The sequence below is a fragment of the Rattus norvegicus genome, chromosome 4, assembly GCF_036323735.1.
Source record: "Rattus norvegicus strain BN/NHsdMcwi chromosome 4, GRCr8, whole genome shotgun sequence".
Lineage (NCBI taxonomy): Eukaryota > Metazoa > Chordata > Mammalia > Rodentia > Muridae > Rattus > Rattus norvegicus.
In genome coordinates, this window is record NC_086022.1 from 68,173,116 (window position 1) to 68,195,975 (window position 22,860).

General features: G+C 40.5%; 1 protein-coding gene across 8 annotated transcripts in view; it reads left to right on the forward strand.

Annotated features, from left to right (window-relative positions):
* Window positions 1–22,860, forward strand: part of Ubn2 (ubinuclein 2) — an 87,975-nt gene that overhangs the window by 42,619 nt on the left and 22,496 nt on the right. For 3 of the 8 annotated variants that reach the window (XM_006236306.5, NM_001134553.1, XM_063285998.1), the window contains exons 9-17: window positions 753–871; window positions 1,462–1,575; window positions 2,061–2,204; window positions 3,103–3,153; window positions 5,600–5,642; window positions 7,704–7,754; window positions 8,790–10,334; window positions 17,245–17,476; window positions 17,736–17,825. In XM_006236306.5, the coding sequence (XP_006236368.1) occupies window positions 753–871; window positions 1,462–1,575; window positions 2,061–2,204; window positions 3,103–3,153; window positions 5,600–5,642; window positions 7,704–7,754; window positions 8,790–10,334; window positions 17,245–17,476; window positions 17,736–17,825 (2,389 nt within the window). The remainder of the gene's footprint in view (window positions 1–752; window positions 872–1,461; window positions 1,576–2,060; window positions 2,205–3,102; window positions 3,154–5,599; window positions 5,643–7,703; window positions 7,755–8,789; window positions 10,335–17,244; window positions 17,477–17,735; window positions 17,826–22,860) is intronic. The other 5 variants (XM_006236307.5, XM_006236308.5, XM_063285999.1 and 2 more) reach the window with 2 other exon arrangements.

The window sequence follows — 22,860 nt, forward strand, 5'->3', positions numbered from 1 at the left end:
TTTTTAATGCAAGCATTCTGGAGGCAGAGGCCAGCTGGTTCTACATATGATTTTCCAGGACAACCAGAGCTGCATAGTGAAACCCTACCATAAAACAACAACAAAAATAAACAATATATTTTCAAATTTGATATTTGAAGTTATTTAATATTCCATTGGATAATGGGAGAAAGATATCATCTATCTTGTCCTTGTTGGTATTTATATGAGCTTTGTCAGACCATTTCTATCCCAAGAGGAAAATGCTTCTGGCTGATTTAAGGTGTCAAATATAACATTCTTAATTCCTATGCTGAAGCCATATGGAGAGAAGTTTGTTTCTTCTTTCATTTGGCCTTGAACTTGGTTTTTGCTTGCAGCATAACTTATAGTTGCTAACAACAGAGGGGAGGACAGGATAGTCCCCAGTCGTGTATTGTAGTATTTCTGGGCAGTGTCTCTCCCGGGTTATTATCTAGGTTATTTGCATTACAGTTCATTCATAAGACTTATTGGCCAAAGCTTACTCATGCTTAAGAATGTGAAGTAGCAAGCAAAACTGGGACTCTGCTTGGTGAGACAATCATCCTAATTCTGCAGCCAAAGTGCCTTTTGAGAAATCAGTGCTTTGAAGAGATAGTCATATTAGATAATCATTTCAGGCCTGTAATCAATATAAGAAATGTGATTTCACCTACTGAGGATCTGCTTATAGAGTAAGTTTTCTTGGGATGTCTGAAAAAAATTCCAAATATATTCCCTCTCCCCTCTAGGATGATCGTTTAAGAGAACCTCTGCAGAAACTGAAGCTGGCTGTTAGCAATGTCATGCCTGAACAGCTGTTTAAATACCAGGAGGACTGCCAGGCTCGCAGTCAAGCCAAATGTGCCAAGTATGTGCCTCTTCTTTGGGCTGGCTTTACCAAATCACTTTTAGCTAATGTTCTTAAGTAGTCCTCATCCTTGTGTATGTCCCTGAAATGATGTGAATAAGTTTTCCTACTTGTCACTCCCCACTCAACTGCTTTGCTGTCAAAAGCACACCATTTTATCTGGTTAGTATTCATATGAACAAAACAAGAATCCAGCCGGGTGTGATGGGACATGTCTGTAATAACAGCAATTAGGAGGTTTCAGCAGGGTAATTCAGGTTCCAGACTAGCCTGGCCTGCACTTCATACTGAAATGCCGCTCAGAAGAAAAAGGAAAAAGGCTATGCTCTAGTGCTGGTGAGACATGCTGACCAGTCTGATTATACTGGGCCAGACACAGTAGCTGTTGACCTGAAGGATGAGCATTTGTACCTCTGTATTGTAGTTCAGAGGCTTTGTTTACTCAGCTACTTTATGCTACTTCAAAATTCACCATAGTGTGTGGAAATCGCTTCTTGTTTGTTCTGCTCTGAGTAAACATTTAGCTGAACAACTCTGATATTATGAACTTTGGGTGAAAACTTTGCTTCATAAAATGTTTCATTTTTCAGGTTGCAAGCAGATGAAGAACGAGAAAAAAATGGATCCGATGATGATGATGATGAGAAACCAGGGAAGCGAGTCATAGGCCCACGAAAGAAGTTCCACTGGGATGACACCATCAGGTGAGGCCTGTCAGTTGCCACTTACAGTCAGAGATATGGTGAGAAGAAGAGTCCACAGGCATAAGAGGGCTAGACTGGAAGCAGCCAAAGACTAGTTAGTATGTAAGAAAACATACTAAAGAATATTAACTTGGTACTTTGGTTTTGATACAACACTTCAATCACCTACTCAGTGAAGTGAGCCATTGTGGTTGCAGAGGACAAGCCTGTAATAAACGTTGGCGTGCTCTACCCCAGGGAAACAACTATTCCTTTCAGTCCTTACTCACTTAAACAAAGGAACCAAAGGCCCTTGTTGAAAGGTGGGGGTGACTGTGCAATGAATGGTGTTAGAACTTATCTCTCTAATCATTGTCTAAATTCTTTAGCTAATATTCTTTATTGCCACCAGATTTGTGTGCTTCAAAAACACTTCTTTTGAGTTTTATATTCTTTATTTTCACAACTCAGATTTTTGTATCAATATATATTTTTAATCTATTTAGAACTTTGTTATGTAACCTTGTTGAAATCAAATTGGGATGCTATGAACTAGAGCCAAATAAAAGCCAGTCTGCTGAGGATTATCTTAAATCCTTCATGGAGACAGAAGTGAAGCCACTGTGGCCTAAGGGCTGGATGCAGGCAAGGTAAGTAATATGCTTTCTAGGAGTTTGATGTGTTTTCTTGTCAATTTTATTAAATATATTTGCACAAAACGACATCACATTGATTTTGCTAAGAAATTACATGTTGGAGGGGGAGGTACATGGGAAGGTTTGGATGGAGGAAAGGGAAAGGGGGAGTATCATCTCAAAAAAATATTTAAAATAAGAAGTTACATGTTCAACATTCTGTTAATATATAGTATTACAGGCTGGGGCTACATTGAGAGATCTCCATCTCAATAAAATGTGTTTTTGTGTGTGTGTGTGTGTGTGTGTGTGTGTGTGTGTGTGTGTGTGTGTGTGTGTTATTTTAGATCATCACCACTTAACTTGTGGAAATAGAAATAAGTATGAAGATTTTATTTTGTTTTTAATTCAATTTTTTTTTCATTTTTGCTTCTGAGTTTAGTAGTAAGGAAAAGGTTGGAGGATGACGGTTCTACTTTTGATGCATAGGAAGGAAACTACATGCTGGATTTAGAGCAGAACTTGACATGGTGGCACAGCACTAATGAGAATGATACAGAAGGGTTGCAGGTTTGAAGCCAGCCAGTAGTAGAGAGTTCCAGCTTGGGCTGTGTAGTATAACACAAAATAATAAACCTTTTCTGCTGATTTGGTAAAATTTCTAAATACAAAGAAACTAAATAAAATTTTCATGAAATACATTATTGAATAAAGTTGTTAATACTTTGTTTGGTAAATAAACAAAAATTAAATGATTAAGGATTTTGAGTTCAAAGTCAGCATGACCTATAATACTACATTTGAAGCTAGTCTGAGCCACACAGCAAGATCTTGTATGTAAAACAAAAACAGAAAATGAAGCAATTACCATGTTAGTTACTATAGAAATAATGTTGTCTTTTAATGTTTCCAGAATGCTTTTTAAGGAAAGCCGGAGTGTACATAATCATCTTACTTCTGCTCCGTGAGTAAACCCTGATTCCAGATTTCTCCATTTGTTGTTATTCATGTTATGGCTTTAAGAAACAAAGGTGGGGCTGCAGAGATGGCTCAGTGGTTAAGAGCACTGACTGCTCTTCCAGAGGTGCTGAGTTCAATTCCCAGCAACTACATGGTGGCTCACAACCATCTGTAAGGGATCCGATACCCTCTTCTGGTGTGTCTGAAGACAGCTGCAGTGTACCCATAAACATAAAGAAATAATTCTTAAAAGAAACAAAGATGTTGGGCTGGGGATTTAGCTCAGTGGTAGAGCGCTTACCTAGGAAGCGCAAGGCCCTGGGTTCGGTCCCCAGCTCTGAAAAAAAGAACCAAAAAAAAAAAAAAAAAAAAAAAAAGAAACAAAGATGTTTACTAAAGTGCTGATTGACATAGGTAAGACTTAAGTCTACTTTTAGGTCATCGTCTCTCTGTTGCCACCCTTAGTTTGGTTTGGTTTTATGTTGTTTTGATTGGTGACTTTGGGAACAGTCCTGAGATACTCTCCCAGTCTAGATTGGTATTCTCCTGTGGGGAGCTCTGAGGGAGCTTAGGGTAGCTCCTCTCATTCTTATTGTCTGCATGTGTAACAGCATCAGATGAGCTGATCCAATAGTGATCTTCCTTGTGTACACAGAAATGGCTCTTTCTTAGAAATAATAAAAAAAAAACAGATTTCTAGGTCTGCAAAATGTTTCCGTGGATAAAAGCACTTGCCTTATAGACTTGATTGGAGCCCTAGAACCCAATGGTGAAAGGAGAAAACCAACTCCTAAAGTTGATCCCTGATTTCCACATGTGTACTGAGGCATGTTTATATCTACACACATATAGTTACTCACTAATAAAATCAAATTTTAAAAAATGTTAATACCAGAGATTAAACCCAGGTCCCAGCAATGCTAGGCAGGTACTCTTCTACTTAGCCACATGCCTAGCGCAGAGAGACTGCTGTTAAAGAGTGAGCCTTTATCCTCTTAATACATAGGAGAATGCAGTGTTTTGTTTGTGGTTGCTTTGGGGGTACATATTGATCCAGTGGGAAAATAGCTCAGTTAGTTGAGTACTTAAAATATATAAGGCCTTTGGTTTTATCTCTAGCACTTAAAAAAGGGTTATTGAAATATATAAAGTTATCAAGTTATAATTTGCTGAGCACTTTAATGTAGTTTTAATTATCATTTTGGGGATGATATTATCAAATTGCTGTTCTCCTTTCATACATACAGTTAGAAGAAATAGAAATTTTTAGTGTATAGAAAGGACACTTTGTTAGTTTATCATCAGAGATCTGTTGTGTTTCAATTATTCTGTTTTCTCTCTTGAGACAGAGTCTTGCTTTTTTGCCCAGTCTGGCCCTAATGGGCTCCATGTGGCCCTCCTGCCTCTGCTTCTCAAGTTCTCAGGTCATGAGTTCGGGCCACTATGTCTCGCCCCCATTGAGGCTGGCTGTTGAGCGACATCCTAGCCCACTCCTCAGCTTTTAAATAGTTCCACTGTTACTGCTACGTTTGTGTTTTATTGTGTGTATGCATGTATATATGTTTGTTTGTATTTTTATCAGAAAATAGAATAAGTAAGCCAGGCAGTGTTGCTACTTTAATCCCAGTACTGGGGAGACAGAGGCAGGAAGATCAGAGTTTGAGGCCAACCTGGTCTATGGAGTGAGTTTCAGGACAGCCAGGGCCATACAGAGAAAGCAGCCTGTCTTCAAAAAAAAAAGAAAGAAAGGAAGGAAGGAAGGAAGGAAGAAAATAAGATAGGTAAATATGACTGTCTTATGCTCTACTGCCTTCCTCCTAAAAGGGCATGGAGAATTACTGTTGCCTTCCTGAAACTCCATAATATTTGCAGGTATTTCATACTGGTTCCTAAATGTTCAAAGTTTCTTGCTTTATTTATTTTGAGACTTACAAGTGTCTTACAGTGTAGCCCAGGCTGGCCTGGACCTTACTGTGTAGACCAGAGCGACCTCAAACTCACAAAGTTTTCTTCTTGCCCTTTAGTTAATTAGTTATAAATCTAACAATTTTTTATTTTTTTCGTAAGTAAAGTGTCATTATTAACCCATTTCCATAATTTGCATTTGGTCTACCTTGAAAGCTGTTTCCCTACGTATAATTGTGAGTTCTTAACACTCTAAGTCTATCTCCTTAGGCACCTGTTGTGAGTTATTTTATGTTTTATATATTTATGTGTGGTTTTTAATTTTTTCTTATCTAAGATATTTCTTATTTTAGTAATTAATTGGCCTTTCAGTCAATTTGAATTAGAAAAATATTGCTTAAGTATTCCCAGGCAAGCTGAATACTTATATGTGGTTCCTGCCTTCAAGGACGTTTCCCAGTGGTGGAAGAAGTTAGAGTAGTCTGCTGTAATCCATAACATATAACTGCTTTTGAGATGACCTTCATTTCAATCTTTTATCACAGGGCAAAGAAAAAGGTGATTCCTGCATCAAAGCCCAAAGTCAAGGTAAGAGCCCAGCAACTCTGTAGTTGGTCCTGATTGGTGAGTGTTGGGATGGAGTTTAAGGTGAAAAGAACATATGCTGTTTAGCAAAGCATAGGTGCTTGTGTAAAATTCCTTGATTTCAACTTCATAAAAGTCCATTTGAAAAACATATGGTTATGGAGCTGTGGGGATTTGCATACATTAATTCTATGTATTGGGTGAGGGGCTGGGGATTTAGCTCAGTGGTAGAGCGCTTACCTAGGAAGCGCAAGGCCCTGGGTTCGGTCCCCAGCTCCGAAAAAAAGAACCAAAAAAAAAAAAAAAAAAAAAGAAATATTGGGTGAAATGAAAGAAATGTTCTTTAAAAACATAGTTGTCTGGGCATGATTGTATGTGCCTTTAATCCCAGCACTCGGGAGGCAGAGGCAGGCGCATCTCTGAATTCAAGACCAGCCTGGTCTACAGAGAGTTCTAGCACAGCTAGGACTGAACAGAGAAACTGTTCCAGAAAACCATACTAAGATTCTACATAGAAAGGAGGCAGTCCAGAGTCAGGGGAGCTACCCAGTGAGAGTCTGTTGCTGAGGCCCCACTGCCCTGGAGAAGACTGTCCATCTCATAGTGAGAGACTACATATGGAGTGAAACATTGTGGTTTCTTTTCACTTGACATTCAGAGTATTGCAGGATATTCTGGGGTTAGTACAAGTCAGAAATAGAAAAGAAGCCAGTGTAAAACAGGGCCCTGAGAGAGATGGAGAGATGGCTCGGTGGTTCTTCCAAAGGTACTAAGTTAAATTCCCAGCAACCACATGGTAGCTCACAACCATCTGTAATAGGATCTGATGCTGTCTTTTGGTGCGTCTGAAGTCAGCAGTCTACTCACATACATTAAAAAAGCAAAAGCCAAAAAAAAAAAAAAAAAAAAAAATAGGGCCCTGAAAGAATTACATCTTTAGTTACAGACGAGGAGAGGGAGCAGCAGAGAAATGAAGACGATATGTCTTGACCAAGGGTCTAGATTAGAGAAAGACCCCTTCTCTATTGAAAATGTCTCCTTTGTTAGGATTTTAATTTGCATTACTTGGCAAAACCTTAAAGGTGGCCTAGAACAGCAGATAAAAAAAAGGTTTTGTTGTTCACATTCTAGGCTTACTTATCAGTCAGACATACAGGCTGCAGACAGAGCTCAGACAGACTGTAGACTTTGCGTGACAGAGGTCAGTGCTCAACCTCACCACCACGAAAAGACCCAGAATAATAAACAAAACAAAAAACACAAACAACAAGCAAAAAGAACCTATGAGCTTACTGTCTACTGTCTGAAATATAAACTACATGGGGAGGTATATTAGTATAGGTTAGAGTCAGCGGACACCACAAACAACTAAATCCCCAGGAGGACAGGCCATAGATTTGTTAATTTAGAACATAAAATTACTTGGGCATGGTGGTACTTAACTCTAATCCCAGCGCTCTGGAGGGAGAGGCAGAAAAATTACAGCAAGTTTGGGGCCAGTCTGTCTTCTCCATAACTCTGTGTCACTCAGGGATACATGGACCTGCTCCTACCTCCAAGAAAAAAATATAAAATAATTTTAGCAGTGCTTAGGAGAAGGAAGATTGTGAGCCCTCCCATGCTTCTTCTGTTCTTTAGCAAAGCACAAGTCTTGCCTCGCTACCAACATGAATATTTAAAGTGGAAAAGTAATAAAAAGCAGACATTCATAACATTGGAAGTTCAAGCTGATCCTTGGCTTGATGGAGTTGGAGCTTAAACTTGGGATAAAAAAAGATGCTGCCTCCCCTCAGAGAAATAGTTAAAACAGAAACTCTGTGCTGGTGATATTATTGCGCCACCTCTCTAATGATGGAGTTTTAGTAAGTGCTTGTACTGTCACCGTGCGCAAGCATGAGTCTCATGTTTACCCGTCATGTGACAACAGCAGACCCTTATAGGGTCATACATACCCACTTTTGTAGATAGTGAGGCTTTGAAGTTCTTAGAGTAAAGTTGAGAACAAGTGCTCTGGAAGTTAGAGTGTACAGCATTCTTAACAGCTTACTTACTGTGACACCATAGGAGGTGATGGTAAAGACCCTTCCTGTTCGTTCTTTCCCTACTATGCTGAAGGTAAGTGATGTGGCTGTAGACATCAGTATATAAGACTCTGGGTGTGGGACTTTTTCTTCCTAAGGAACTAATAGCACCTTTGAAATGATTTATTGATCTGTGCAATAGTTTTGTCTTTTTCTTAAACATGAAATTTAGCACTATTTATATTACTCTCAACAAATAAATGGTTGCTCTTTAACTTGCTAATATTTTTCTCTGAATATTTTAAACTATAATTCTCTTAACTCTTCCTTGACTTTAAAAAAAAAGTTAATTTAACTGACAATATTCACTTAGATGTTTAGTATTTTAATTACTAATACCTTCATTTTCTTAGGACAGTAAGACTTAGACTTAAGACTTAGATGAGTATTTTTTCACTTGTAGGAGACAGTAAGCACATATTTGATAAACTACAAATGCTGTCCATCAAAACGAGTAGAATGATTTGAATAACTAGTTTCCTAATATACTGTAGTCAGGAGCTACAGAAATACAAGGAAGCAGAGAACAAGAGTTGGCATCCCAGCAAACCTCACTAGACAGGAGTCATAGTCTTGATATAAAAGTGAAGTCCCTTCCACACACCAGGACAGTGATGTCAGTCAGTGTCCTTTAGCCCCGTTTTCAGGTCCTGGGAAGGTGACTTGCAAGGACATGGTGGTATAGTATGTCACACTGGTATTTGGAGATCTGGATAGAGTACTGTCTTAATGTTATTTTGGTTTTGGCAGTCTTTTCAAGATTTCTAGCTTTAAAATAAAGGGCCTAGTACCTTGGCACATGACTTTTATATCAGTACTTGGGAGGCAGAGGCACATAAATCTTAGTGAGTTCAAGGCCAGCCTGGTCTACATAAGGAGTTCAGAACAGGCAAGGCTATAAACAGACCAGTATCAGAACAAAATAATTATAACAATAATAATAATAATAATAATAATAATAATAATAATAATAATTTTAGTCATAAGAATGTCTTAGTCTTATAAAAACTAAATTTAAAGTGTGTAAATTAACTCTGTCTTCTTTCTAATATGATGCTACTTATGCTAGGAATGTAGCCCCAAAAAAGACCCCAAAGCGCCTGCATCCGTGGTGGCTTCAGGTGGTTGTCCTTGCACGAGTTCCAGCACATCGATCGTTGCCTCAGCCAGCTCTAGCTCTACACCAGCCCAAGAAACCATCTGCCTGGATGACTCCCTAGATGAAGACCTTTCTCTCCCCTCAGCCTCTCTGGATCTTGTATCTGAAGCTTTAGCTGTCATCAACAATGGGAACAAGGGCCCCTCAGTCAGTTCAAGGCTAAATGTGCCAACCACAAAACCTCGTCCAGGCCTGAGAGAAGAAAAGCTAGCAAGTATCATGAGTAAGTTACCACTGGCTACTCCCAAAAAACTAGATTCTCCTCAGACTGCTCACTCATCAAGTCTCATTGCTGGTCACACGGGGCCAGTACCAAAGAAACCCCAGGACTTAGCTCACACTGGTATTTCTTCAGGCCTTATTGCTGGTTCTTCAATTCAGAACCCTAAAGTTTCCTTAGAACCTTTGCCAGCCAGGCTGCTCCAGCAAGGACTGCAAAGGTCAAGCCAGATACATGCTTCCTCTTCACAGACTCATGTCTCCTCCTCCCAAGCCCAAGCTGCTGCCTCCTCTCATGCTCTGGGAACATCAGAGGCTCAAGATGCTTCTTCGTTAACACAAGTAACAAAGGTGCACCAGCACTCAGCTGTCCAGCAGAACTACGTGTCTCCTTTACAAGCTACCATTAGTAAATCACAGACCAACCCAGTGGTGAAATTAAGTAATAACCCCCAACTTTCCTGTTCGTCCCAGTTACTCAAGACTTCAGAGAAGCCACTGATGTATCGCCTCCCTTTGTCTACCCCATCACCTGGAAATGGTTCTCAGGGGTCTCACCCCCTGGTTTCTAGGACAGCACCGAGTACCACTACCTCCAGTAACTATTTAGCCAAGGCTATGGTGTCACAAATCTCCACGCAGGGTTTCAAATCTCCCTTCTCAATGGCCGCATCTCCCAAACTTGCCGCATCTCCCAAACCTGCCACATCTCCTAAACCTTTGACCTCACCTAAGCCTTCTGTTTCACCCAAGCCCTCTCTATCAGCTAAGCCTTCAGTATCTACTAAACTGATTTCTAAATCCAACCCAACTCCCAAGCCTGCTGTATGCCCGAGTTCTTCTAGTCCAAACACACTAGTAGCCCAGAGTAGCCACTCCACAAGTAACAACCCTGCCCATAAACAGCCCAGTGGAATGAACATCAGCAGACAGTCTCCCACTCTAAATTTGTTGCCCTCAAATCGCACTTCTGGCCTTCCGACTACAAAAACTCTTCAGGCCCCTTCTAAACTAACAAACTCATCGTCCGCTGGAACTGTTGGGAAGAACAGCTTGAGTGGAATCCCAGTGAATGTACCTGCCAGCAGAGGTAGCAACCTTAACTCAAGTGGAGCTAATAGGACTAGTCTATCTGGGGGAACAGGAAGTGGAACACAGGGTGCTACTAAACCGTTGTCTACTCCACATAGACCAACCTCTGCCTCAGGGTCTTCAGTGGTAACAGCCAGTGTGCAGGTATGTATGGACTGTATATTTATATGATGATGTAAGATAGACAAACTTCCTAGGTCACCTTAATGACTTTGCAGGTGATGCATACAGCACATAGTTTGTGTTCAAAATGGGCTGATAACAGCCATGCCTATGAAATGGTCTCAGAGTTGACATCATAGTGCTGGGTGAAGTTTCCATTGGAATGTGGGTTTTTTATTTTTTCAACCAAGTATCATGTTAGGCCATGTGCGTGGTGCCATACACCTGTAATACTAGCACATGGAAGGCTGAAGCAGGAAGGCCAGCCTGGGCTATATGCAGGGGCTTCTAAGCTAGCCTGGGCTGCATAACAGAGTCTTAAGTAAGACTTTTAGATGGTGGGCACGTTAGCTCAGTGCTAGTCTCTCTAACACGTGTGAAACCCCAAGATTAGTCCCCCATACGAGAGAAAATCACATTTACCTTAACATTTGTTTTTTTTGGGGGGGGGGAAACTTGAGTGGATATTTACAGCTTTATCTCTTAGCCAGACCAGACATGGTGGTGCACTCCTGCAATCCTAATTCTTGCAAGGTCAGATGTTCAGAAGTTCAAAGTTGTTTTTGGTTACACATCAGGTTCAAGGCCAGCATGGGCTATATGACATCCTGTTGAGGGAAAAAAATCTCCACAAACTCTCTCATTAAAAGCAAAACTAAGTATTAGTAGTGCGGGTCTTTATAAATGTGAAATGGCATGATGTGCATATTGGATGCAGTGCTTAAGAATGCCAGAAGAGGGCGACAGAGCCCCCTGGAGCTGGAGTTACAGGCAGGCGTCAGCCTCTGACTTGGATGCTAGAAACCAACTCTGGTCCTCTGGAAGAGCAGCAAGTGAGCTTAACCACTGAGCTACCTTCCTTATTTATTAAGTCAAATGTATTTGTATTAAAAGTCATTTGTATTATTTTTCTTTAAGCATTTATCCTCTCCAAAATTTTGTTTTACATTAGCTTTTTGTTATGTATAATTCTGTCTGCTTAATGTGGAATGCCTATATACCACCTCCTCCCAGTTAATTTTTAGTGTAAACTTGCCTCTCAATCAAGGTCTGTTTGCTGGAAGGGACATGAATCGTATTTCCTTCACTGCTGTTGCACACCTGACCAGGTCTTTGTGTGCTGTGACACTTACCTGGCTTACCGACTGCCCTCAGCACTCCTGCATGGTGTTTAGGGTTATAGAAAGGTCTGAGGCCGTGCTAATTGAAGTACATCCTTTTATAAGAGGGTGTGTTTGCTCTGCTGACACGACTAGAAAACGTCCCTTTAAATCCCAGTATTCTTAGGCTATAGCTGTGCTGATCTCATTTCATTAATTTTGTACTTAGGACATAAAGAACCTCAGACCTGACTCTTTTTTCAGCTCAAGAATATCTTATTCTCAGTCAGTGAGATGGCTGAATGAGTAGAGGTACTTGCCACCAAGCATAATGACTTGAGTTCCATCCCTGGGACCCACAGGGTAGAAGAACAGACTCCCGAAAGTTGTCCTCTAGCCTCCACATCCACGTACCACTATTGCACAGTCTCCTCTGCCCAAGAATAAATGTAATTTTAAGATTATTTTTTATAAAAATAAAGACTGTTGTTCTGTGTTTGGTAGTTGTTTCTGATTCAGTGCTTTATTTAGATTTGTTTAGAGAGTAGACATTTGTATACAGACCTGACTGGCTAGGACCCTACTGCACTCCTACCTGTCCCTGAAGCTGAGACTCCCTGCATGTGCTGAAGGCTATTTTGAGAGGGCTTTTGGTTTTTTGGAGTTTTATGGGGTTATTTTTGTTTTTGATTTTTTGTTGTTTTGGGTTTTTGGTTTGTTTGTTTGTTTGTTTGTTTGTTGAGACAACTTGGACTAACACATCTGATACATTGTTCATATATTTCTTGGCTCTGACTTCTAAGTCATCTTGAATTGTGTCTACTTTTCCGCCTTGTCTATATTTTGAGATTTTTAAGAGACTTGTTCACATTAGTGATGTGGTTTAATATTTTTCCTCCTGGAAGTACTGTATATTCACTATGAACACATTTAGAGACAAGAAAAAGCCACCTGTGCGCCACCTTTTATTTGTAGGGTGTTTTAAGGCTGTTTTCAAAAACCTCTTACATAATAGTATATTGTAAATACCTTTTTGAAAATACATATTTTATGATGTATAGTCCTTAAATCTTTGCGAATGTGACTCATCTGTGAAATGAGTTCTTTAAGTTAATGCTTTAAGTTCTTGTTGCTTCCTAGTCTGTGGAATGGTAATTTAATGAATTTTCCCCTTGCTATTTGTAGAGGCTTCATGCAGTTCAGTATAGTGTTGAAGACTTGGTGTTGTGTACACATTTAATAATACCAAGTTATTCTTCAACTTACATCATTCTCCAGGAATACTAATGTAGAACAAATTCAATTTACTGGCACTTCACTGGTTCATATCCATATTGATGTTTTGTCTTTGTAAAACAAAAAAAAAATTGTTTTCATCATAATAAAGCTGAGTGAGGTGTTCTTCACCTATATGCCAGCACTGAGGCAAAAGGATCACTTGAGCCCATAAGTTCAAGACCAGCCTAGGCAAGATAGTAAGACCTTTCCTCAAGGAAAGGGTTAAAGACAAAGGGTAGAGAGGTAAATAACAAAAGTCAAATTCTCTGATTATGGAGATTATTTTTAAAATTGTTAATTATAGAAAAGGTCTGGGAATTAGCCTTTATTACTCTTCATATTTGCTAAAGAAGTGACTTACTAAAGTTAACCTTTAATTTGATCACAGAACAAAATGAAATTCCAACAAAAGTAGTAAGTAGTTCCTGGTCCACTCTCTCCTCCTTACCACCCACAGTCTCACTTTTTCTGAGACAAGGCCTTCCAGAAGGCCACTGCTTCCTGTGTGCTGGTGTCATAGGCATGCATCACTGTGCCCAGCTTGAAAGAAGAGTGAATGGCAACCAGGTGTGGCTCACCTTATTCCCAGGCAGAGGCAGGACATCTTGACTTCGAGATCAACCTGGTCTTCATTGAATTCAGACCAGGCAAGGCTGCATAGTGAGCATAGTGAGACCTTGTACAAGAAGAAGTGAATGAGTGAATGAATGACCCACTTAATTTTTATAAATGTTACCATATTGGTTCTCTTGTGATTTCCATTATAAAAATAAGAATTTCGGTTCTCTTATAGCTTTACCGTTTTGCTGAAACAGTGATCAAATTTTGGTTAAATCTCTATGACATAAGTATTGTCTTTGCTGTATTATCAGGGTTACAGCTTCGTTTCTTTATTATAAAATGCTAGGGGAGTTTTTTACACTTAAATTGGTTTTGTGTATTGTTGTTTACTTCATCGCCTTCAGGTATCTTGTTAAATTGTCCTTCACTTTTTTCCACCTCTGAAATCTGTCTGACCTTGTATTTGACTATCATTGCCCCAAAGGAAGCCATTCACTATCTTAAGAATAACTGATCTGTCAGCAAGAAGTCTGTATGACAAAATCTGTGCTCAAGACAAGTTCCTTCCTCCTATTCTTCCACTCCCAAGTGGCTTTACAACACAGAAACCCCAAGATGCCCTCCCTCTTTGATCTGTTTTTCTCTCTCTCTCAATGGTTCGACTCAGGAAAAAGTCAGCAGTTTATTAGCATCACGTACCCTCTGCAGCCAAGTAGTTGTTGTGCAGTAGACTGTCTCTAGTGTTGTCAGCTGCTTGTGGCCTCCAGCTGCCTACTGAACGCAGGTGCTGAAAGAAGACGTTCCTTGATGAGGGAGTAAATTTGGGGCCTGTTGCTCTTGCAGTTGCACCTCCTGTCTACAAGGCATCTGCAGGGCTATCTGAAGCACGATGAAAAGATAGGTCATTTAACAAAGGGTGGCAGGTCAAAGCTTAATACTAATTCTGTCTGCTTTCTACTTAATAACTTTCCTTCCAGAACGTTCTTCCCCTTTCTTGACCTCCAACCTATGACTTTGTATGACCCCATATTTGTCTCTTTATTATTCTAGAAGGCATCATTCAGTAAGCAAACTTGAGTACTATGTGAGTACTATGTGCCAAGCTCTCTTCCCTGTGCTGGGGAACCAGGTGATAAGCACAAGTTTATCTAAAAAAAGAAAGCATCTGCTATGAAAAGATTGTTAAAAATTGGTTGTTGGTAAGATCATAGACTATAGAAGGCCTGTTAAAGGAAATACTATTGAATTTGACCTGAGAGTTGGAGGAACAGGGCACAGCCATGTGTAGAAAAGATGGGAAATCAGTATGGGCTAGAGGAAACAGCAGTGTAAAAATGCCAAGTGAAAGAACCCTCAGTGTGCTGTGTGAGCAAAGTATGGGGTGAGACCCACACTATGTCAAGGGAACCTGGTAGGATTTGGGATTTACAATGTATGGAAGGGACGCTGGTAAAAGGTCTTAACTAAGAAAAACGGTATGGCTACATTTCAGAATATTATTCTGGATGAGTGGGAAACAGCTGTCTTACCCAACAGAATGCATAACTTTGTAAGAACAGGTGTCTACCTGAGAAAAGCAGTTTCCATTCATATTTTTTCTCAAAATGGAGAAAGTTTAGAAAACATGTCTGATTGTGGACACTATATATCCTGCTTATCTAGATAATGTTAACAGGTTTTCTGTGCTCCCAAATGTTATAAACGTTGAGATTTTCTACTTCCTAAAGTGCCCCTTAAAGAAACTTCTACATGTCAGTATAACATTGAGGTCACCTGACATTCCAGTTCCATAAACAAAATCAGGTGGAAAATCCTTACAACTAATGGAAACATTAGTTGTAACATTTTTCTAAAGATTTATTTTATGTATATGAGTACACTATAGCTGTCTTCAGACACACCAGAAGAGGGCATCAGATCCCATTACAGATGGCTGTGAGTCACCATGTGGTTGCTGGGAATTGCACTCATGACCTCTGGAAGAGCAGTCGGGGCTCTTAACCACTGAGCCATCTCTCCAGCCCATAACATTTTTTTAATTGCTGATTAATTCGTTATTTTTAAAAATAGGAACTTGTCTCAATTTATCTTCTATGTTGTAATGCTTAATTTAGATTCTTGCAGAAAGACTTTAAAAGGGTTAACTCATTTGCAGTATTTACTGTTTTCACTGAGGGAGTCCATTCAGGACACAGCCTTGGAGACTACCTTGAGACTACAATAGATTTAATATTTAAAATGAAGGACCATTATTGCTTATTTTTAAACTGGTACTGGATCCTTTTTATCCTAGTTGCTTTAAAAAGCTATTATTTCTAATTGGGTAGTTTTTCATAAATATACTCACTGTGTATCAGAATCAGCATAGTAAAGAAAAAGGCTGGCCACTTTTTAAAGTGTCACTTAACAGTGTTGAGAATTAGGTATAAGGAGAAAGTTGGGTGAGGAGGACACTGCCATTCAGTTTTGAAGACGGAAGACTCAGAGCATAGTCCCAACACCTGAAAGAGAAATGCTTGCTGAGGGCAGGGCATGGTGGACCACATGGTTCTAGGTTTGAACAGGTCAAGTGTTGGAAACCCATGGCGTGTTACTCTCTAAACTCTGATTCACAGGATTAAACCCGAGATGTCAGGTCAGAACTGCACTTCTAAATCTCCTCAGTAACAAACGAGAGAAGGGAATGGGGGAGTGAAAGCAAAACGAGATGGCTTCTGCAGATAATCTCACTTCTGTTCAGTAAGAGTATGAACCCTGAAATGTATAAATAGTGTGAATATGCCACACGTGTATGGGAAAGTTACATATATTTCTTAACACATTAAGAAATAAAACCTTCAGCCCTGGTAAGGCATGTTGGTGTCTGAAGCATTCCTGTAATCACAGTACTTAAAGACGTTGAGGCTTTCAGATTTCAAGGTTGGTTTGTGTTTTATAATGAGTTCCAGGCCAGCCTGGGCTACACAGAGACCCTGCTTGAAACAAACATAACTCTTAATTGATGAGGTATTTTAGTTAGAAGTAAGCACACAAAATCAACAATAGCTAATATGTATTATCAACTTAAAAAGCTTTTTGGAAGTTCTGGCTGGCCTGAAAATTGCTATGTAAACCAAACGGCCTCAGTTTCACAGAGATCCACCTGGCTCTGCCTCCCAAGTGCTGGGATTAAAAGCATATACCACCACCAACCCATGAGGAGACGCTTACTCTTAGTCTAAATTCAGAAAAGCAGAGCAATGGGAACCAGCTTTCAGCAGTTCTGGAGAAACTAGACTGTGGAAAATGGAGGAGGCTATCCTTCAGTAAGATTTTTTAAAAGATACAAATGATACCAGATTATTACTGGGAGATGGGGGAAAACTTGAAATAACAGTGGAGATATAGAAAGAAAAAGAGTCTGGGGGTAGGGGATGGAGAGGCACTGTCTATCCTACAGTTGGAGCCCGTGGTGTAGGTAGGGCAGTTATCAGCTCTAGGGAAGCATGGGTAAGAGCGAGGATGACGAGCTTTCAGAGGGTTCAGGTGCTGGGATGAGGGGGCAGTAGGTGAGGACAGCAGTGGGGGCCTTGTACCAGAAGAGCGAGCCTTCAGAGTCCCAGTGGAAGTGGCTGGAATTACTTCCTAGTGACTCCTGACTGGTTTTGGAAGGAGAAGCAGAGAAGGGGAGATGTAAGTTTTGGACTTTGAGGCTTACAAACAAGAATGGACGTTGAACATCCAAGAAGCAGGCTACCGTGCCAACAAAAGAGCTGTGTACTGCAAAAACATTCACTTGAGACTTTCAGAATCATTATGAATAACTCTTTGGATTATTGTTTTCACCTCAGTCTTAATTTCTTTCTGATTTGTTAGAATGGATAAAGAGACAGTCTTGCATCCGTGAATATGTTTATTCAATTTAGGTGCAATGCTTTATTTCTTATCTATTTTGACCCCTGGTTTCTACACAGTCTACAGCAGGAGCATCATTATTGGCTAATGCCTCACCTCTGACTCTCATGACATCACCTTTGTCTGTAACAAATCAAACTGTGACTCCCTTTGGGATGCTGGGTGGCCTTGTTCCAGTGACCATGCCCTTCCAGTTTCCCTTGGAGCTTCTTGGCTTTGGAACGGACACAGCTGGAGTGACAGCCACCTCGGGATCTACCTCAGCGGCTCTCCATCATGGCCTAACTCAGAGTAAGTGGGGCTCTATTCTAAATGAGCAGATGAACCCTCTAATGCCATATTTCCAAGGCAATGCAGTATGTAAGAGAAAGTCAAAGTTTGACGTAATCAAGACTGTATTTGCATAAGTCAACTTTTTAAATATGTGTGCTGTAGTGTTAGAAAGCTCTTAGAGCTTGGGCTTACACTGGTATTAGATAAGGCATTATTTCTAAGTTTGACCTGAGGGACTCACAGCTTACAATTACTAACAACTGTATTTTCCTCTCAGATTTACTAAAGAGTTTACAGCCAGGAACTCAGCACGCAGCAACCCTTCCCCACTCACCTCTGCCTACACACTTACAGCAAGCATTTAATGGTAAGCAGGCTCCTTGTTTCTGTTGTCTGCAAGTATTGAACTGTTTGTTTGTTTTAATGTACATTTGGTGTTTGGCCTGGAACTGGAGTTACAGGCTGTTGTGAGCTGCCATATGGGTGCTGGGAATTGAACCCGGGTGTTCTGTAAAAGCAGCTAATGCTCTTAACTGCTGAGCCATGTCCCAGACCCGAGGAAACTTTTTTGAAGGGTTTTATTATATAAATGTGTTGCCTAAGTATGAATTTATAAAATAATTAACCAAAATCATAGATGCTGAGAAGAAGGCTCAGCAGGCAAGTGAAGGAGGCACTTGAATTCGGGCCCCAGAACCCACAAAAAGAGGTAAATGAGAACAACTCCACAACAGTGTCCTCAGCTCCCACCTACACATGGGTAGGCACATTGCTGCACACACACAGTCAGGAGCTCAGCAGCTAAAAGTCTGCTCTTAGAACCGACCCAAGTTCAGTTCCTAGCAACTCATAAGAGTGTAACTTCAGGAGAGATGACACTCTCTTCTGGCCTCCAGGCACACACGTGCTGCATATACATACATGCAGGCAAAACACATGTCTTGGTTAGGGTTTTACTGCTGTGAACAGACACCATGACCAAGGCAACTCTTATAAAGACCACATTTAATTGGGGCTGGCTTACAGGATCAGAGGCTTAGTCCATTATCATCAAGGCAGGAGCATGGCAGTGTCTAGGCAGACATGGTGCAGAAGGAGCTGAGAGTTCTACATCTTCATCTGAAGGCGGCTAGCAGAATACTGGCTTCCAGGCAGCTAGGATAAGGTTATTAAAGCCCACACCCACAGTGACACACTTACTCCAACAAGGCCACACATCCCAACAGTGCCACTCCCTGAGCCAAGCATATATAAGCCATCACATTCCACTCTCTGGCCTCCATGGGCTTGTTCAAACATATGAGTCTATGGGGGCCATATCTAGCATAGCATAATTTAGAAAGTACATTTAGTCCAACTTCCCAAGTCCCCATAGTCTATAGTAGCATCAACAATGTTGGGCACTGGAGAGGTGGCTCAGTGGTTAAGAGCACTAACTGCTCTTCCAGAGGTCCTGAGTTCAATTCCCAGCAACCACATGGTGGCTCACAACCATCTGTAGTGGGATCTGATGCCCTCTTCTGGTGTGTCTGAAGACAGCTACAATGTGAAAGAAACAATGTTAAAAGTCCAAAGTTCAAAAGTCCCTTCTGAGATCCATCCAATCACTTAACTGTAATCCCTGAATCAAGACAAGAAACCAACTGGGCAAACTCCAAACTTTGTGTCTCCATGTCTGATATCAAAGCAGTCTTCAGATCTCCAGTTCCCTTTTCATCTTTGCTGACTGCAACAAACTTCTTTTTCTGGGCTGGTTCCACTCCCTGTTAGCAGCTTTCCTTAGCAGGTAGCCCACAGCTCTGACATCTCGAACATCTTGGGGTCTCCAAGGCAATTTCAGTGTTACAGCTTCTTGTTTAAATGTCTAGGATGCACATGTGATCTTCTGGGCTCCTCCAAAAGGCTTAGGTCACTTCTCCAGCTCTGCCCTCCATAGCACTGTAAGGTCAGGTTGATCCACTCCACTGCTGCTCCTGTTCTTGGTGATCATCCCATGGTACTGGCATCTCTAATACACTGGGGTCTTCTACTGCAACTAGGCTTCACCAATAGCCTCTCATAGGCTCTCTTCTTGGTGCCAAGCCTCAACTCCTTTGCATGACTCCTTCATTCATGGGCCATCAACTACAGATGAGGCTACACCTTCACCAATGGCCTTCCATGGCCTCTCACAGTGCCCAGCCTCAGCTGCTCTCCATGATCCCTTCGTACCTTCAAAACCAGTACCACCTGGGTGATTCTTGCACATTACCAAGTACAGCTGCAGCACAAGCTACAACCTTGGCTGTCTTTGGAACACAGCAAACACTTCCCAGAAGATTTCACCTCAGTGATGCTGGTCTCTTCTTAGTCACCATTAATTTCTTAGCTCCAGCTACCCAGCATCAATTGTCCCAGTAGTCCCTCCTATTCTGACTCTAAAGCTAGAGCCATGTGTCCAAAGATGTCGAATTCTGCTGTTTCCAGGTGTTTTATTACATTATCACCAGCTTTCTGTTTTCCAACTCCTTCACTGCCTAAGCTCAGCTGGCCTAGAACTTGCTGTATAGACTGACTTTGAACTCGAGGTCTGCATGCCCGTCTCCTAAGCACTGGGATTAAAGGTGTGGTCCACTAACCCTGGATTTAAGTTTTCCTTCACCTAGAACTTGCTGTGTTCTAGGCTGGCCTTCCACTCAGAAATCTGTCTTTGCCTCCTGGGATTAAAGACTTGTATTACCATGCCCAGACCTAAATTTAGCTGTGTGGAATCTTGCCCCAAAGTCACTACTTCCTAATTCAATTCAATATCCTAGAACACAGAACTCTATTTCACTTCCTGCTGCCCCATTAAAATTCAAACCATATTTTTTATTTTTCCTTTCTCAGCTTGCTACACTTGTTTAATATGGTCTTCTTGAGATTTAACCAGAAAACAAAGTCTATGATGGGTGTTTCTGACACTTCCCTTGTCAATGCAATTAATATAAATCTCTTCACCTTAGCCTCAGGTAGACTCTTGAAACGAAGGCAAAAAGCAGCCACATTCTAAACCAAAAAGCCACAAAAACAGTTTTTAGGCCACAGATTAAAATTATTATCTTCTAAAACATCTTGGACCAGGTCTGCACAGTTCAAATCTTTCACAGCAATGAAGTCTTCCATATTCCTACTAGGATTGCCCATTTAAAGCATTCCACTGCTTTCCAAATCCAGTGTCTCCAAATCCACATTTTTTCCAAACAAAAACATGGTTAGGCCTATCATAGCAATACACCAGTCCCTGACACCAACTTCTGTCCTAGGTTTTACTGCTGTGAACAGCCACCATGACCAAGGCAACTCTTAAAAGAACAACATTTAATTGGGTTGGCTTACAGGTTCAGAGGTTCCATCCGTTATCATCAAGGTGGGAGCACAGCAGCATCCAGACAGACATGGTGCAGCAGGAGCTGAGAGTTCTACATCTTCATCTGAAGGCAGCTAGCAGAATACTGGCTCCTAGGCAGCTAGAACAAGGGTTTTAAAGCCCACACCCACAGGGCCGCACCTACTCCAACAAGGCCACACCTCCCAACAATGCCATTCCCTGAGCCAAGCATATACAGACTATCACACACCCATACACATAAAATTAAAACTAAAATAAACTATTTTTAAACCAGTTTACTCTTGAGCATAGGGCAGAAATTAGAGTTATGCAACAGTCTTGAGGCAATAGGCTATCATTAATCCTGTGGTCATTCCCGTGATCAGGTACTCAAGGCTCATCCCTGAGAGAAGGAACGTAAACCCCATCTACTTCCTCTGCATTTGATTTGGTTTAAATGTATTCCTGTTGTGTGGTCCATCCAGTTGCAGACATGTGCTCTACTGACTGGTGTGAATGTGACCACCGACAAGGAAATTGACAAACAGGATTCTTGTTGCTCAAAAGACTCAAGCTCTATGTAAACTAACTTATCTAGTTAATACCACTCTCCCAGAACAGGAAAAAGGAAATCTAACTATTTTTCCAAATAACTAAAATTTAAGTTTAAAACTGTTTCCTTTCACAACCGCCTGTAATGGGATCTGAAGCCCAGCTACAATGTACTTATATGCATAAAATAAATCTTTACAAAAACCTGTTCACTTAAAAATACAATATAAGGCATTCAACTTGAGTTTGGATTCAGTTTGAAAATCTGCAGCATCACTTCTCTTATTCCACATTGAAAACAAAACAAAAAAGCTTCTAATAGACATAGGAATTCAATAAAAATAACTCATCTAGTAAATGGGTGTCAGTAAGAGCCCATTGTTTATTCTCCTAATCTTAATCTAAAACAGGGGCCAAAAGGAAGCTTTTTTTGTTTTTTAGAGATTCATTTATTTTTTTATATGAGTACACTGTAGCTGTCTTCAGACACACCAGAAGAGGGCATCTGATCCCATTACAGATGGTTGTGAGCCACCATGTGGTTGCTGGGAATTGAACTCAGGACCTCTGGAAGAACAGGCAGTGCTCTTAACCACTGAGCCATCTCTCCAGCCTGCTTTTTTGTTTTGGCTGGTTGGTTGGTTGGTTTGTGTTTTGAAACGGTCTCACTGTGTGGACCTGGCTGGCCTGAAATATGCTTTGTAGATCATACCAGCCTTGAACTCATTGCATGCTGCTGCCACCATACCTGGGTGGCACAAATAATAATAAACATTTTATAACTACCCAACTTTATCATTGTAATATAAAAGAGCCACAAATGACTTATAAATAATCAAGTAAAGTTGGCTTCCAATATAAAACTATATTAACAAAATAGATGGTTAATTGATTAAACTTGAATTTGGATTCAGTTCAGCCATGGGCCATACTGCACCAAACTCTGCTATAAAGAATTTCACAATACAGTTAATGGACCTTGCTTTATTTTGATAGTTAAATTATTTTGGTAATTAAACAACTTTTTTGTTACTTTGAACAAAATCCTATTTTAATAGTACCTTACCATTTTAATAATTTTGTTATACCATAGATCAAATCATTTCTCTCTACAAACATATATTGTGAATGAAAACAGCCTGGTTATTTCTAGAACTGTTAATACAACTTTGAAATAATCATTAGCATTGATACAGCTTTTCTTCCAAAGCAGTCTGTTTTGATTTTTTTTTTTTTTAATGTTTTTAAGATACTTGGATATGACATGAGTGGATATGGCCGTGTGCCTTAGGATTCCTCCTCTTGTGAAGAATTTCCTTCCTTTGTAATTTTCTTTCAGGCCTGGCTTCTCTGAGTCTTTGTTTTCCTTACTAGGGCTCTGAAAATTAGCTGAGACTGTTCTCTTGCTGTTGTGGATGTTGGGTACTGCTCTTGCATGGGGAACCCTGTCTTCTCTTCCTCCGATGTTTTTAGAAGTGTTTGACTGAGAGTTACATAGAAT